At 33.1% G+C, this 18,128-nt stretch overlaps 2 protein-coding genes across 3 annotated transcripts; one reads left to right on the top strand and one right to left on the bottom strand.

The window, feature by feature from the left end:
* Positions 1-5,333: 5,333 nt before the first annotated feature.
* On the bottom strand, positions 5,334-5,810 carry LOC128293832 (serine/threonine-protein phosphatase 7 long form homolog). The gene has a single exon (XM_053029379.1). It carries the CDS (start codon positions 5,808-5,810, stop codon positions 5,334-5,336), a length of 477 nt encoding a protein of 158 aa, XP_052885339.1.
* A 4,044-nt stretch (positions 5,811-9,854) lies between these two features.
* Positions 9,855-14,135, top strand: LOC108485364 (protein phosphatase 2C 56-like). 2 transcript variants are annotated; one of them, XR_008284356.1, is made up of 5 exons: positions 9,855-10,457; positions 12,286-12,573; positions 12,946-13,051; positions 13,322-13,809; positions 13,903-14,135. XR_008284356.1 is itself a non-coding variant. In XM_017789173.2 (4 exons), exons 1-4 carry the CDS (start codon positions 9,930-9,932, stop codon positions 13,630-13,632), a joined length of 1,233 nt encoding a protein of 410 aa, XP_017644662.1. In that variant the 5' UTR covers positions 9,855-9,929; the 3' UTR covers positions 13,633-14,135. The 2 variants fall into 2 exon arrangements, 1 of the variants encoding a protein (XP_017644662.1); XM_017789173.2 differs by having other exon boundaries at positions 13,322-14,135.
* The last annotated feature ends 3,993 nt before the right edge of the window (positions 14,136-18,128 follow it).

Genomic DNA, 18,128 nt, shown 5'->3' with positions numbered 1-18,128 from the left:
CAAACATACCTTAATCTTGACACAAGTATGGCCAAACTTCTTCCTAATCCCCCTCCAAACCAAGCATGAAGCAAGAACCCCTTCCTTCTTCCTTAGAATTTCAGCTCAAAGAAAATGAAAAAAGATGAACAACAATTTTTTCTTCTCTTTCCTCTACTCACGGCAATGGGGAGGGGAGAGCGTTCACACACAATTTTTTTTTTTATTACCCATGCATCTTATTTTATTTCTCCTTACATAATGCACTTACAAAACATGTTTCATGACATGTCTTGCCCATATTTCCTTATCATGGCCGGCCACTAGCTATTAGGGGGGGAAATTTGACATGCAAGTCCATTGTTTTGCATGCATGCTTTAAATTAGTCATCACACATTTCCCCATCATACTTTCAAAGTTTTCTACTAGGTCCTTTCTAGTGAAATTCACATTTATAACTCTAAATTAAAACATCAAAAATGTCACACATGAGTTAACACATATTATAGGCAATAAAATAAATATTAAATTATTTTTATGCCTCGGTTTTGTGGTCCCGAAACCACATTCCGACTAGGGTCGTTTTAAGGCTGTCACAGTGCCTCATCGACTCGAAGTTGAAGAAATCTCTGAACTATTCCTATCCTATGGCATGCCATCTATATCCAACTCAGCCCGATATAGTTATTAGGTTTTAATTTCACTTCCAAATACAACCAATATCCAATTATCATATTTGCACACACACACACACACACACACACACACACACACACACACATATATATATATTCCTTTCAATTCAAATAATCAACACATTCATAATTTATATTGTAACAGCCCAATTTTCAGTGGTGTCGAAAATAGTGGTTTGAGATCACTCAATCTGATGAGTGAGTTCAAAAATTTTATTAATTATTATTTGTGAGTCAAGTGTGATTTTAGAAATATTCTTAAATTGGTAATTTATGTTTTAGAAGAGCTATTAGGTAAAATGGTTTCGAAAATAAGGAATCGAGACCTCGATTTCATAAATTGAGTTGTAAATATTTTTATAAATATAAAAATATTTACAGAGTTTCATTAAGTTGGTTTTAAGATTTCTTTAGAAAATTTTAACGTTTTGATAGTTAATTAATTAAAAAGGATTAAATTGAAAAAGGTGCAAAACTTGTTAAAATGATTAAATAGCTCAAGTTTTAAATGAGGGAGGACTTAAAAGGAAAATTAGCCCAAAGATAATGGTTGGGGTTGCATAGGCAGAAAAAAATCAAAGAATCAGGTGAAATAAAGGCAAAATTAGAAAAATCGAAAAATTTAGCTACAAAATTAAAAAAAAAAAGAATTCTAGAGAATTTCTTCATAATTCTCAATCAAAAACACCATTGAAGAACCCTTAAGAAGCTATTTTTCATATTTTGCTACATGTGAGTTAAATTCTTGTTCTTTTCTTGAATTTTTTGTGTTTTTAAGACTTTTGCAATTAGGTCCAACTATTTAATTCATTAGTTTTTTATTTTAAGAGTAATCTTGGAAGTTACCATTGATGGGTGTTGGATGTTTATGATTAATTAACATGGATTTTAAGCTTTAATTTTGTTATATGATGATTTTATCAAGTGATTTCAAAGGAAATTGATTTCAAGACCAAATTGTGAAAAAGATTAAATCTTAGGGTTTGGTATTAAATTCTTTTTATCAAAGGTTGTGTAATAGTTTAGAATATTTAAATAAAGTGTTACTTGAGAAAAACTAGCTTATTTGATAGGCTAATTGGTAAGCGACTAAATTGTAAAAATTGTAAAAGTTGGGGTAATTGTGTAATTTTAAAAATGAAGGGGTATAAATTGTGAAGTGAATTAGAATTGAAACATGTTCTAATGAATGAATAATTTTACATTTTAGATAAAGAGCCCGTAAACCAACGTGAAAAAGTGAAAATAGCCGAATAATTCTCGAACTACAACAAACTTACAATTTAACCCAGGTAAGTTCGTATGGTTAAATTTTAATGTTATATGTTAATTGATGAATGGTATTTTGTAGTTATTTGTAACATTTATTGAAAATAATATTATTATTAAATTTATGAAATTGAATCAAGTGTTTGAAGTGAATGAAACGCAAGATTGAGTATAGTCGTTCAGTGAAAAAGAGGAATTGACGGCAAGATTACCCAAGTAAACCAAGGTTCAACATCTGTTGCGAACTCTCGTGTTTACTTTCCATTTAGCTCTCATGAGCTTCAGTTAACCCATATGAGTTTCAATTTAATCCTTCTGGGTTTCAGTTCAGCTCTTTTGTGCTTCAGTTTAACCCTTATGGGTTTTCGTTCAACTTTTATGAGCTTCCGTTCAACCCTTACGGGTTTCCGTTTAGCACTTATGTGCTTCTGTGCAGCCTTCGGGCTTCCGTATACAATGTACTCATATCCGTAAGATGTTCACCAATTTGAAAAAAGTTGGTAATTTGGTAAGTGACATATGGAATTATTGTTCGTAGACTCAATGATATTATTGAATTTGAGATGAAACAAGTGAATTCATCAATTAAAGTTGTGGTTAGCGGGAAATATGTAATGAATGATTTACTTAAAATGAATTATTATAATATGTTCGGTAAGACTTATATTTAAAGTCAATGAACTTACTAAGCTTCATTAAGCTTACTTGTGTCGTTTAATGTTCTTTGTAGATTTTCAAGAAGTTCAGAGGATCAGATCAACACGTCGGGTCACACTATCCAATTGCTACGATAGATTTTTGTTATACACTTTATGATTTATATGACATGTATAGGGTTGGATTTGAAAAGAACTAAATTGAAGTATGGTTGTGAATGATATTTATATATATATATATATATATGCATGTAATTAGTAGTAGATTTTGGTAAATTAATGAAATGAGTTATATTAGTAAGTTAGGTAAATGAGTTTTGTAATGCCATGTTATGTTTAAAACATGATTTTTGGCTTGTGTTGATTGCATGTTTAAGGTTATTTGATGTATTGAAATATTGTATATAAGTTGTTATCAAAAAGGGTGAGAAAAGTGACCTTAAAATAACCTATTTTCGTCCACACGGGCGTGTGTCTCAGCCGTGTGTGACACACTGCCTGGCACGTGGGTGTGTGGTCTGGCCATGTGTCCCCTTTACCTTAAAATTTCAAAATAGAGTGCCCAGATTTTTACACACAGCCTAGCACACGTGTGTGTGACTTGGTCGTGTGACCCCTATACCTAGCACACGGCCTAGCACACGGGCGTGTGGTTGGCTGTGTGACCCAAGTTAGAGAGTTACACGAGTATGGACATGCCTAAGACATGGTCGTGTATCCTGGCCGTGTGGCTCGCCACGATGAGCCACACGGTCGACCACACAGGCGTGTGTTTGCTGCTCCTAAGAAAAATTTTAAAATTTTGGGAAAAATTCCCTAAGTATCCAGTTTAGTCCTGATTCACTTCTAAGGTGTATATTGGGCCTCGAGGGTTCATCTAAGGGACAATATGAGTGTTATATGATTGATTCTTGATTTGTATAATAAATGTAATGAAATATTCGTAATTAGTTTGTAAAGTTCGGTAATGCTCCGAAACCCTGTTCCAGCGACGGATAAAGGTTAAGGGTGTTACATATATACCAATTCAATCCATTTCAATTAACTATCAAATGCCAACCATTTTAATTCATACATATTAGCACATCATTCCAACATCATTTCGTACTATACTCAAATTTCACATGTTAACATCTTTTATTGATTTACAATGTCCCAATTCACACAATAGCTATATAAATAGCTATTCACATATCAAACCAAAATAATTTATACATTGGCATTAACCATTCAATAATTAAAAAATCTTTCAAATTCATTAAACAATTTACCTTATCGAAATTTTTCATATAAAGAACGACTTACGGATAAGAGTACATCATCAACAGAAGGTCATAGAGCTGGTCCACCAAAACATGACAACAGAAGCTCATAATAGCAGAAAAGAAGCTCGTAAGAGCTAGTCCACCCAATCACTCCAAGCAGAAAGTAAAACACAAGAGTTCACAACAAATGCTGAACCCCGATTTACTTGGTTAATATGTCGATATCTCCCTTCAATACCATCATACACCAATTTACGAATGTACTCAAATCTCTCATTCCATTTAAACCAAAATCCAATTCAATATTATAATTCCAACAATATAATAAATAAACAATACCATTCATCAATTTATACAAAATATTAAATTTTAACCATACGAACTTACCTGGCTAAATTGCAGAAATACCAAGATTCAAAGGCATTTTGATAATTTTTCATTTTCCTCAATTTTCCACCCGATCTTGATCTAAATTAATAATTTCATTCAATTAATTAATTTAGACAATAAAACAATTCATTTCATGTAATTTGGTCATTTTTACTTGTTTACAAAATTGCCCCTAAAGTTTTACTTTTATTCAATTTAGTCTCTAAGCTCAAATCATGCAAAGTAACTATTTTTAATGCAAACCCATGCTAGTCGAATACTCATGGCATTCAATACAGCCCATTTTTGTAATAATTTCACAACAAACCTTGTATTTTTACTATTTCAACAAATTTAGTCCCTAATCGAAGAATTCATCAAAAATCACTTAATAAATTAATTTTAGATAACAATTAATATCTCAAATTCATCATTTAATAACTATAATCATATAGATACATCAATGGAAACTTCCAAAATTTTTAATAAAATAAAAAACTAAGGTAAGGTTTAGTTGGACCTAATTATAACAATCTCAAAAACATAAAAATTATACGAAACGGGTAAGAATTGAACTCACATTAAGCAAAATATGAAGAACTAGCTTAAAACTTTCTCTCCTATGGCAGTTTAGGCCGAAACAAGAAGAAATGTCTAGAAAATTTTCAATTTGTTTCATTTTAATTTAAAATTTTATTATTTTTCTTCCTTATGTCGCCTCACCCTTTTAATTTTGGTATATTTTCTTCTTAATCATTCCTCTTTTTATTAATCAAGCCATTTAATCACTTAAATATTATAATTAGCAAGTTTTGCACCTTTTTCAATTTAGTCCTTTTTAATTAATTAACTATCAAAACGTTAAAATTTTTCAATGAAACTTTAATACTACCTTAATGACACTCCGCAAATATTTATAAAAATATTTACGGATCTTTTTATAGAAACAAGGTCCTGATACCTCACTTTCTAAAACCACTTGACCTAATAAATCATTATAAAACACAAATTACTAATTCAAAAACCTTTTTAAAACCATATTTGATTCATAAATAATAAATAATAATATTTACGAACTTACTTGCTGGATTTGATGGCCTCAAAACACTATTTTTGACACCACTGAAAATCGGACTGTTACATCCGGCATCAGATAACCTCTGAAGATCTGAAGGATGTATGCCCGAGCGTATCGTACTCTTTCCACTTCAGTCGAATCATCCCCTAGCGCCAAGAATGTGTCTTGTAACCAGCCCATATCGATCCGACCTCCGTAAATAGTATCCAGAATCGCACCTAGAAGATCGTAGCATATGGCTCCCCAATCAGCAGATTGAGCGGACTCGGTAAGTACGAACCCATCCACTGGTAACCCCAATTGTAACTGCACGTCCTCCAAAGTGATGGTACACTCCTCACGTGGAAGATGGAATGTGTGCGTCTCGGGTCTCCACCTCTCCACAAACGCGCTAATGAGTTTCATGTCCAACTTACACCCCTGGCCTATATTGGCCACGTGCCAAAAACTCGCTTCCCTCAAGTAATTTTCAATCAATGGTGATGAAGGACATGACATATTACAAATAAAATATTGTAACACTCGATCTACCGACTGTTATAAAAAATTATAAAAAAATATTAATTAAATTACAAAATGAAATAATAATATTAAAAATGTTAAAAAATTGAAATTAATCCTTACCATTTTCATTTGGTGAACAGAGATATGTTTATCATTGAGATGAATTAATTGCTAAACGATTGATAACATGATCAAATTTCTTAGAAATTATAAAAAAAAGTAATTTAGACAAAATTAAAAATTTAGAGAGCTTTGAGAGTTTTTTTAGAAATTTAGAGAGAAATTTGAAATAATTATAATTTGGAAGAAATTTTGTGCAAAAAAATGGGTGGGAGGTTTATAATTTTTTTTTTCTTGAGCGTTAAGTCTAACTAGAGGTGATCATGGACTGGGTCGGGCCGGATTCGGGCCGAGCCCAGACAAAATTTTAGGCCCGTCTACTAGGTCCGGGCCAGGCCCGACCCGAAATATGGGCCTAAAAATTTGTCCAAGCCCGGCCCGAAATAAAATTGCTAAGCCTGAGCCCGACCCGGCCCGACCCATATTAATTTTTTTATTTCATTAAATAAAAAATTTAAAAATATAATAAATCAAATATATTTAAAAACATAAAATAAATATTAAAACAAATAAAACCGATACTAAAACAATTATTAAAACAATATACAAATTGACAATATAATAAAAAATGGTTATATTAAAATTTTATAATGATTAAATATAAAATAAAAATATATTAATATATAATTCCAGTAGGGCCCGGCCAAAAACTCTTACCGAGGCCCAAATTTTTTTGAACGGGCTCGTTTTTGCCCAAGCCCATTTTTCAGCCTATATTTTTACCCAAACCTCCCATTTTTCTGATGGCCTTGGTAGGCGGGCCATACCAAACCATGATCAGCTCTAGGTCTAATGGTCAAATTTTTAAATATCCATTGGAGGTAACCGTTAGGAAGAAAATACAGAGTGAAGCGTACCCACGTCAATACGTTTTTCTGTATTTTTCCCTGAAAACACATCTACATCGAAACATTTTACTGATTTCGGACCGTTCCAATAAATAATTTTTTTAATAACTCATTTTCGTAAATAATTTAAAAAATGAGTCTTTACTTAAATTTAAAAAATTAAATATTAAATAAATACAAAATAACCCATTCAAATACTTGTCAATATATTAATATATTGTTTAACAATGATTACTTGTCTTGGAAAAGAAAAACTAATTATGTATGTTAAGATTGATGATGTGGCCATCAAACTCTATATAAGTGGGATCATTCTCCAGTCGTTTCAGATTTATTTTTCTATATACCAACAGGTGTTCAATCTTTGGTTTTGTCATGAATGATTTAGGCATTAGTGTGGCATCCCATATTTGATGCCCCTTCTAGGCTGTGTTGAATCTTTCAAAGTTACAATTTTGACATCAACACCGCAATTGTAAATTTAATTTTACGCACAGTTTGCATTCCAAACATAAATCTAGATTCAGACTCTTAAAGATTATTATTATTAAAAAGATAATTTTAAATTTTAAATATAAATTATAATAGGAGTACTATTTTTTTTTTCATTTTTAGTTTAAGGATAAAAACTCTTAGTAAAAATTTAAAATAAATTTAATTTTTTTAAAATTCACACTATTGAGCCCCTTAATCATAAAAATAAGTGGTCCTCTCGTTAGAAATTAATAGGAGTATTATCTTTTTTTTAGTTTTATAGAAAAAAATCTTAGTAAAAAAATTAATTAAATCTTTTAAAATTCACACTATTAGCCCTTAATCATTAAATTAAAATAAAATGACCCTGCTATTAGAAATTAAAAGGAGTATTGTCGTTTTTTTTTTAGTTTTAAGGATAAAACACTTTTAGTAAAAAAAATCAATTAAATCTTTTAAAAGTCACACTATTAGCCTTTTAATTGTAAAAATAAATTAAGTGGTCCCCTTCAATTAATTTGATTGTTAACAGTTATTGACGTGGTTGACGAAAATAATAAAACGTTGACACGTAATATACTAGTGGATAAGTAAGTTGATTTGACATGTCACATTAACATATATTTAAAAATAAAAATTATAAAAATATTACTTACAAAGCACAATATATATAAAAATATTATAAAAATTATTAAAGATTATAAATAAAAACATTCAGATGTTCATTTGATTCAAAATATTATAAAAATTATTAAAGATTATAAATACTTATTAAAATTTAGAAACACAATATATATTTTAGTCCATGATATTTTTTCTATATGCACAACATAATATTTTAATTTTAAAATATAATTTTATAATTTCTTTTAGACTTTTTATGGTTTTTCAAATTAACTTTTATCAAATCAAATTTTAAAATTGAAAAATTATAACAAAACAAACACATAATTAAATTAATTCACAATTAAAATTAAATTATTTTATTAATAAAATCATGAAAAATTAATTTAATATTAATAATTAACTTTTATCAAATTAAAATCTTAAAATTAAAATTAAACAGTAAAATTAATGTTATTACCTTTGTATACTAAAATATTTAACTTTTTCCAGTTATAGGTAGCAAAGCATAAATACCAACTTAAAGAAACAAGCATTTCATTTATGAAAGATTTTATTGAGCTATGTATTGATGGACTCCAATTTTATTCAGAAAAAGAGGAAAAGAAAGCCAATGTTACGTCTTTCTATGCTAAATTAGTGTTACTTCATATGATAAATATTTGATATTTTACAACTCAACTATTAAATTAATTTCAAATTTTATTTATTTAATCTATAATTCTATATGTAAATTTATGAAAATAATCTGAACCATTCTTTTTGTTGACAGGTGGTGGTAATTTGTTCGTAAATCATATATATATATTCGCAAGTTTGTTGTGACATGTGATCATATGATCATATGAACTTGGATAAACAAAAAAGAAGGTAATTAGATAGTAAGAAAAGCAAGTAATCTAATAATGGAAAAAACATGGGCCAAGCAGAAGCGGTCGTAATCAAAGCAGAGCAAAGGCACTTACCTGACTAATTATCCTAAAGGCCATCGCCAAAAATCATCCCCATAGCATTCACCTAAGCGTCAAACTGTGCATTTGAGATGAAAACCAGCCAATGCAATAGTGACAAAAAGAGAGAGAATGACACTCGGTCATTTCCATTTTCGACGGAATCTCGGACACCTCTGCCTGCAACACTTTTCAATCCAAAAGATCTATCTGTGCGACAGTGGAGGAGTGGGGCCCCGCCGCCGTGCTCACGTGTTGATTCCGCAATGCTTAGTTTTTATCATCGGAGTGCCGTTTGATCTCATCTGATTGAGTCGAATCCATTTTGGGGGGGGGGGATTGACTCCTCCCATTTTTGATTTGACGCTGATCGAACTCCTCTGCACGAGGGTCCCACGATCCCTTTTGCCGTGCATCACCGTCTCTCAACTTGTGATTCAAAATCAACCTGCCGATTCTCTCCTTTAATTAATAATGGTCTATTTAAAAAGTTAACTCTTGACGTGGCGCTTTCACTAGCGAACTCGGTTTATTTAGCAAAATTGAAAATTCCGCTTTAAACTATAATTGCAATAGAGTCTGCTTCCACCTAATGGGTGGGGCCCTATTTCTGTTCCTAAACGCCACGTAATTAGTTTTAAAGAATGGTTGGGTCCACCTGAGGACGTACCTTAGATTCCTCAGACATGTACTAACTGGAATCCTATGCAATATAACGGTTAACAGTGTGTTGTACCTCCTCACCTCACACCCAATCAAGTTATTCTCCAATGCCATGTCAGCTCTTAAAACATTCAGGTTTTTGACACATGATTGCTGGTGCACGGGATTGAGGAGAGCAGCGCCGCAGTGAGTAGAGAAGCTTTAATGTCCCCACGCAATAATGGTCTGTTTGGGCAGGTCTCCTGACCCGCAATGCCAGCGTGGCATCAGCAAACAAGGGCACGTCGCCTTGAAACAAAAAGCGTGTGAGTACGACTCAATGACTATTTTTTTTCTTCCATTTGGGATGCGTGTGTCATCGACTCAATTTCGCTTAACACGTGTCGCATTTCTCTTCAGTGTTCCCTCTCCTTTATATCTCGTTCTCCTTTCTCATGTCCATTTTTTCCCTCTTATCTTTTCTTTTTTTTTCCTTTTCCTGTCACATGGAACCTCCACGGGAAGATAAAGAGGAACAGCGAGTCTGCCGAGTCAACTCACTCCTCGAACCGGACTTGACTTCAACCAGCTCAAGCGTGTCCTCGATTCTCAGCTGGGAGGATTCTAGAAGCACGACGAGTTCGGGCGATATCTCCGGCACGAGCGGGAGTTCCGGTGAGATATTAACGGCGGAGGCTGTGATTCCCCGGTTGCTCGAGCCTGCGCCCGCTTGTGGGGAGTTGGATGTGACGGTAACGGCGACGGAGAAGTGCGTTGGGAGGAATAATAAGGGAGTAACGTGGGGTTTTACTTCGGTGATTGGGAGACGGAGAGAGATGGAAGACGCTATCTCCGTTATACCGGCGTTCATGTCCCACAAGTGCGATCACGTCGGAGGCTGTACGGCTCCCGGTTCTAAAACATCCGCTGAAATCTCTCCTATCCACTTTTTCGGCGTCTATGATGGCCACGGTGGTTCACAGGTTAGGAATTTCACTCCTTAATAATTGAATTCAATTTTGCTTCGACTCTTCAGAATATTTACTGGTTTAAGTATAATTAATGGGCCGACTCCATAAAGAGAAAATGGAGGGCAGATGGCGCGAGAGAGATCCCTTCCACATTATCATTAATCTTCTGTATTTCTTGATGGTGCATCAAAATAATAATTGTATATAAGAAATTGCTAATATTTTCATTAAAAAAAAAAAAGGAAAACGTTAATCTTACTGGACAATAATTGTATATAAAAAATAATAATAAATTCATAATATTATAACATAATAAATGATTATTTTAGTATGCTTTGACACGTTCTCAATTACTAGTGGTCCATATACATAGGAGGAGGCCTTTTGCATTCTTTCTGCACCCGTGAAGCAGTTTTTGTTTTGGCTCAAGACGGTTTGGTTTTTAGTTTTTAAAGAAAAACAGTACTAAAAGCTTCGCTGAGGTCCTGAGATAGCCAGCCAGGCTGCCCCTTTTTTTTTTTTTTTTGGTCATCAAGGTATTGCATTTAACATTAATATTTTTAGTTCCCAAGTTGTTATCTGGTTTAATTTGAACTTGATTTTACTATGAGCCAGCTGGGGTTTCGTCGGTGATGTGTGAATTTGACATTCAGACTTCTTGTTGATAATTAATAAGACAAATATAATTTTTAATTACATATTAACTTCATAAATGTCAAATAATCATATTTCATCTTACTGTTTGTATTCAAATATATAACTTAGCATTAATTTTAAATTGATTAACTATAACTATTATTTTTAATCTTTATCGTGTATCCAAATGAATCCGATAATACTAAGGAATAAAGATTCGTTCCGTGAGTGCGCCACTAGGAATCAAGAAATTCCTTTATTGTGGGAATAAGAAAAGTCAACGGAGGAGGGACCATATGTTCTCTTTGTTGCGCCATGTTTAAAACGTAGAGGAAGTAGCATAGGGACGATGGATGGTAGGGTCTATAAAAGAGGTCAGAAAAGGAGTTCTTTTTGTGTGTTTGGACTGGGGGGTGTGGTGGTGGGTCGGTGAATCGATGTGGTCATCTGTTTGTTTTTGCCCAGTTTTTACATTTCTCTTTTTTGCTAGATTTTAGAATCTTATTGTCTTTCTAAAGGAAGCTTGCTTTTTTTTTCTTGATTTGCAATGAACCACAAATAAAATTTACTTGTATATATCAGCATCTGCTACGTAATTGCTAAGAAAATCATATATACAAGTGTCATGCTATTGTCATGTTTAAACATCATCTTCAGAATTCTTAAACCAATTTGATTAAATGGATGGCTTATTAATTGTCTATTCACTTTATAATAATTGCAGAAAGTAACAAAATTGCATATCTAAGTTAAATGGACAGTTTATATATTTTATTAAACAAATACGTTATTAAGTGTATATGGCTACCCTAGAAAAAAAAAAGAGGAGAAAAAAAAGGTGTATATGTGAACTTATTCAATTTTTGTAACCCTACTCGGCTACTTCCACTGGTCGTACATACATGTAATAAGATATTTTAAGATTTTTTTTAATATTTTAATTTACCAAATTCTTACTTCATTTGCCAATAACTGCAAATTATTGGTTTAGTGATAATAACTTATTTGGTCTTGCTTCATTTACTAATAAACTGCAGGTCTAGTGATAATAAATTGTGTGGTTCAAATTTATCACTATCCTTATCCATGATCTGAATGCTACGATATTAAATAGTAAGATTACCATTGCCAGTTTGCATCACAAGACAAATTAGAGGATTCTTTACCTTTCATTCCGCTTATTAACTTCAGCAATGATTGGTAGGTGGCTAAATTTTGTGCTGAGAGGATGCATGGAGTGATAGCGGAGGAATGGGGGCGTGAAGTGGTTGACAACACTGGATGGCAGAGGAGATGGGAAGTGGCATTTTCCTCTAGTTTTGAGAGAGCTGACAATGAAGTCCACACCGCTGCTGTAGCACCAGAAATGGTGGGATCAACTGCTGTCGTTGCAGTTTTATCTAGTTGCCAGATAATTACATCTAATTGTGGTGATTCAAGGGCTGTGCTATGCCGGGGAACTGATACAATTCCATTAACTGTTGATCAGAAGGTAACCATGAAAATCCCTTTATCTTTTAAGTCATTCATTTCTCTATTCACTAGTTGCTGAAATTTGTTATAGTTTTACAAACTCGTACTATTTCAAAAACATTTAGATAGAGTATACAAAATAGAATTGAAAGATGAAGCAAATGATTAATTGCCATATTCTATGTTTTAGTAATAGTTACTCAAATTCTAAACTATTCAGCTGCTTACTTTCCCCTATTTTGTTAAAATAAACTTGGTTGTAGATTTAACATGTGGATGTATCTTATGGCACTGGAGGTTGGCTGCATTCATATGCCTAGGTTCTGTAGTGGTTATTTCTTAAACAAGATAAAGGCATTTATATTTCAATTTTCTTTTCTGCTTACTACAGCCTGATAGAGAGGACGAGCTCATGAGAATTGAAAGAGAAGGAGGGAGAGTCATAAACTGGAATGGTGCCAGGGTATTTGGAGTTCTTGCAATGTCCAGAGCTATAGGTTCCTTTGTCTCTACATCTCAATTTCATTTGAATTTCCTGTTTATCATTTATCAGAGCTTCTTCAATCATACATACTCAAGGCATGTTATAGATGGTGCTCTTATCAACATCTTTATGCACATGGGCATTCAGTCTTTCTATTGTTCTTTGATTTAATAACAGGGGAAAGAATGATTGTAAAATGTATCAAACACTTTTGGAGTGCTTATTTTATTGGCATTTGTAAAATTGTGGGAAAACTGAAACTAGCTGATATGTGTTTCTTCAGGTGATCGGTATTTAAGGCCATGGATAATTCCAGTGCCAGAGATTACCTTCATGACCAGGAACAGTGAGGATGAGTGTTTGATACTGGCCAGCGACGGGTTATGGGATGTGATGAGCAATGAAGAGGCAGGGGAGATAGCTCGGTGCGTACTAAGACGGCGGCGCAGGTATTTGATGGCAGATGGAGTTTCAGCGGCACAAGTGGTAGCTGATAACCTGACCGAAATTGCAATGGGACGAAACAGTTCAGATAATATATCAATTATCGTTGTGGATTTAAAACCCAAAAGGAAACGCCAGCCAAGGCAGTGAAGATTGAAGAAGGAGAACCATGTTTCCTTCATCAATTACCACCTAATCCAATCCCTTCTCTTCAACTAAAGTCGATCAATCCTCACTGTCGTAACCATTTTTTGAAAAAAAACGGGAATCGACTCAGATTTTAAAAAAACGAAAATTAGAAGTCGCCACCGATCCTTTTTTGGTGAGGTGTGATCGGGTCACCCTAAATTAATTATTTTAGTAAAAGTTAAGATTTACTAAAACAATAATTTTTTTTTTTTTTTGGTCTACGAAAATCAGAAAACGAGTTCGGGAGTCGGTTACGCACGAGGAAGGATTTGCACCCTCAATACGCCCAAAATTGGTACCTAGTTGATTAATTAGTGTCTTAGTGTAGAAGATTTGAAAACTTGAAAGAATTTAAAATACGATCTCTCTTTGTAAAACATCAAAATGTTAAAGACATTCTCGTCTCGAGGCAACGATACGTCATATCCAGTGAATTAAGATAAGACATCTCGAACTTTTGAGAACGAGCTCGCCTTTTATTTCAAAATCGATGTATTTTAACCTCTTTTAAAAGGATATTCGGTTGGTTAGGTGGTCGAGGAAAATCGAAACCCAGTAGTTAGGGCATGTTTTGCTCAAATTTCCAACCCCTAACATTGCCTTTATTTGCAAAAGATCTTATTTCAAGATATCAAAATGTCATACCCGTAAGTTAGGGCACCACATCTCAAGCTCAAAATAAGCATTTTTAGACTTGTATAATAATTTAAAAGAGTATTCCGTTATTTAAATTAAATAAGAAAAATCGAAACCCAAGAAGTTAGGCACGATGATCTCGAATCACCAAATACTGAATATCACTTTTATGAAAGAATTATTTTAAAATATTGAGTAAAAACATAATATGATTCATAATAATATATAAAGAACAGATCATGATATTAATAATAATGTATAATAATGAATGACAATAACAAGCAATTATAAAAGATGACATAAAAGCAAGGTTAATAATACGTAAATATAGACTAATGCGCGAGGAAGTGAAATGGTCGAATATGCAAGTAAATAGATAAATAAATAAATAATGGCAAAATGAAATGACAATTATGGCGATGATAAGGATATAGAAGTATATACATATATGTATTAGGTGCATACATAATAATAGAAGTAATAAGAAACATATGGGAAAAGTATATATGTACATAAATATAATACAATATTAAAAATGCATATGCATGGCGTATATATAAAAACATATACGTGATATAATAAAATATATAGTATATATATATACATGTTAGTAATAATAATAATGATGAAAGCAATAATGCAATAGTGACGACAATACAAGATATAGTAACGATAGTAACAATACAAAGATAATGATAATACTGAAAAAATATTACATAAACATATATTGAAAATAGACATACATATGACTAATAATACGAGCGATATATGCATACTTTATATAAAGGGTATATGTCCATGTATAAAATATAATAGGGTGAGAATAGATATAACAATAATATGATATAAAGCATATATATATTTATGTTATGATATTAAAAGACGATATATATTAGGAATAATAATAATGATAATAATACTATATAGATATGGTAATGTATAACACAATTATTAAAGATATATACGTAACGTATAGAAGAACGTAATATTAAAAGGATATATATATGATACACATATTAAATAATAATAATGTTAGAAAACAATTATTAAAGGTATTACCTAAAAATACTTACGTATGTTAAAATAAAATAAATATATGGTAATATTAACAGATGTGCGAATATATATTTGGATATTATACTAATATATAAAAGAATATATATATCTATATATATATATATATATGGTATTAAAAGGAGAAATATGCATAATATATATGTACGATGTATAAAATATAGACACAGATAGTATTAACACATATATACATAACATGGAGCATAATACCTATATATTAAAAGAATACCTAGGTTATATACAAACATATTAATAAGAATTATAATACTAAAACTATTAATAATATCTTTATAACACATATTTATAAGTATCAAATAAAAATGATAATAATGATCAATTAATAAAGATACAACCATAATAAAATGCAATAAATAATATCACAATTAAATTAGCATAATGAGGAAAAAGAAAGGACTAAATCGAACTAAAAATGGAATCTTGAGGTGATTTAAAATAAATGAAGAAAAAGGGATTAATTTGGATGCGCGAGCAAACAGAGGGACCAAAGGGAAAATATCCTTCCCTAAAACACGACGTTTTATACAGACTAAAATGAAATAGAAGTAAAGTTATAGGGCAAAATTAAAGAAAAGGAAATAGAGCGAGACCCTATTGAACTAAGTCTCGAGGCGGAAGGACCGAGGCACAAATAACCCTCACCCAAAACACGCGGATCCCGGGCATAGGCGGGTCGGTGTTCGGTCTTGGTCGAACGACGCGCTTTTGGCGCTCAAATCAAGGCCCAAAACGACGTCGATTGTCCCTTTATAAATACCAAAATCTTGGCAAAAAATCATTTCTCCAGCCTCTTTAAAAAAATCTCTTCTCTCCTCCGGCTAAACCTTAAACCGGCCAAGGAGGCCACCAACGGCAGTCACCGTCATGCCATCAGTAGCTCAGCTGCTCGCCACCGCATACAGTGGCCTAAATCGCTTTGGGGTAATTTTTTCTTTTTCTTATTATTTTTCCTTATGTTTTTATTTATATGTATAAATGAGGAATGAGTCTAAGAACAAAATGAAAATGAAGCTAAATCACCTTGGATTCGCTTACTTTCGCTTCTCCGATCTCGATATTGGACTCTTTTCCCGCTTTTGATATTGCTAGTGTCTATATTCTTTTTTGTATATTGGAAAACTAATATTGCTTTTTATTTCACAAGTGCCGATCCCTTACAAAGGTTTTGATTTTGCTCTTTTATAGCCATTTACATGTTTATTTACCATTTTTTTCTTCTTTGTATGGCGCATAAACCATGGTGGTAGTGCCACTAGCATGAAGCAGTTGGTTGAGTTGGAGACCCTAGGTGCGGCGCACCTAGGGTTTGAAACTTTATTATTGCTTTGGGCCACATTATTTTGGGTTGTAATGGGTTTTGGGCCCAAAAATTGGGCTTGTACAATGCCCTCTTTGCTTGTTGTCGTAACGAGAACAGAGCAAAGACTTAAGAAAGACCAATTTTGCCCGGTCTCATCGTGTTCAGACTTGTTTAGCGCCCTTTTTCCGGTAGCTTTATTCCACTCTTGTTGCTTCGCTTCGCTTCACTGCTCCACCGCAACTTCAAGAAGGCAAGGTTTGTTTTAATCGCCTCTTGCAACTCTATGGAGATAAGATATGTGACTTCAATCAATTCCGCTTGAAACTTCAAGGAGATTTGTGTGGCTTTTAGTTGCTCCAACACTATTTCGTGGAGAAGATATTTGATTTTCACTGTTAAGGCTTGTCGCTTTTGATCTATTTCCCTCTCGCTAGGGTTTTAGATCTGTAAACTCAACCTGTTACCCTACCGCTTGGGGTTTAAGGTTCTTCGCCTTCGGTCCGCTCCACTCATCGCTAGGGAGATCGATCGCAATTCAACCTGTTACCCTACCGCTTAGGGTTTAAGGTTCTTCGTCTTCGATCCGGTCCACTCATCGCTTAGGGGTTAAGATCAGAATCTTCACTGTTACCCTACCGCTAGGGGTTTAAGGCTTGTAAATTTAGCTTGTTACCCTACCGCTAGGGGTTAAAGCCCATCATCTTTGATCTGCTTCCCATCGCAACTCTAGAGAGGTGAGATCTGTGATTTTCAACCTATTACCCTACCGCTTAGGGGTTAAGGCCCATCTTCTTTGATCTGCTTCCCTCTTGCTAGGGGTGATGAGATCTACAAATTCATCGATTCTAGGGACATGACCTTTAGAATCGGCCCATGTATTTATGCTTATGTCAAAGAATTGGGATGTTATGATCAAAATGAATCAAATGTTCCTAATTAGATGCACTTATGAATGATCTATGAATGTATGAGCGCAAAGATGTTGTGAGCGTGAATCCTGCTTAGGTTGCCATTGCTCTTTGTTCATCAAGGTTCCTTCACCGAAATGGTATCCTGTCTTCTTGTTCAACTTAAATTTTGAATAGAAAACCCAAGAGGTAGTCCCAATTTAAACTCTTTCTTCTCGAGATGCTTCCAATCTTTGAGTTTGGTTAGTTCTAAATAATAGTCCTGCTTTGTGTTCCTGTACTATTTAGAAACTTTCGAGTAATATGCGTAACTCTTTTTATGAAAATGGCTTTAGTCCATTAATCATCATTTCAATGCAAAATGCTTGAAAAGATCATGACAAAACTGAAATTTATCGAAACAACATTTGAAGGGAATATATTAATTACAACAACAAACATTGCTTGGAATACAAAATGGATAAAAGGGAATAGGTGCCCCAGATATCGCAGCGTGAGTTTCTCTCAGATGACTTCTTGAA

This window comes from Gossypium arboreum, chromosome 6, assembly GCF_025698485.1.
Source record: "Gossypium arboreum isolate Shixiya-1 chromosome 6, ASM2569848v2, whole genome shotgun sequence".
In the NCBI taxonomy this organism is placed as follows: Eukaryota; Viridiplantae; Streptophyta; class Magnoliopsida; order Malvales; family Malvaceae; genus Gossypium; species Gossypium arboreum.
The sequence above is the reverse complement of the archived record's forward strand: the minus strand, read 5'-3'. Positions and strand labels throughout refer to the sequence as shown.

What these genes read in the sequence shown, in the direction of transcription:
- LOC128293832 (XM_053029379.1), bottom strand. Translation starts at nt 5,810, where the DNA reads ATGTCATGTCCTTCATCACCATTGATTGAAAATTACTTGAGGGAAGCG.
- LOC108485364 (XM_017789173.2), top strand. Translation starts at nt 9,930, where the DNA reads ATGTCCATTTTTTCCCTCTTATCTTTTCTTTTTTTTTCCTTTTCCTGT. An exon ending in ATGGCCACGGTGGTTCACAG is followed by an intron (nt 10,458 to 12,285) that starts GTTAGGAATTTC and finishes AATGATTGGTAG; the next exon opens with GTGGCTAAATTTTGTGCTGA. An exon ending in TGCAATGTCCAGAGCTATAG is followed by an intron (nt 13,052 to 13,321) that starts GTTCCTTTGTCT and finishes GTGTTTCTTCAG; the next exon opens with GTGATCGGTATTTAAGGCCA.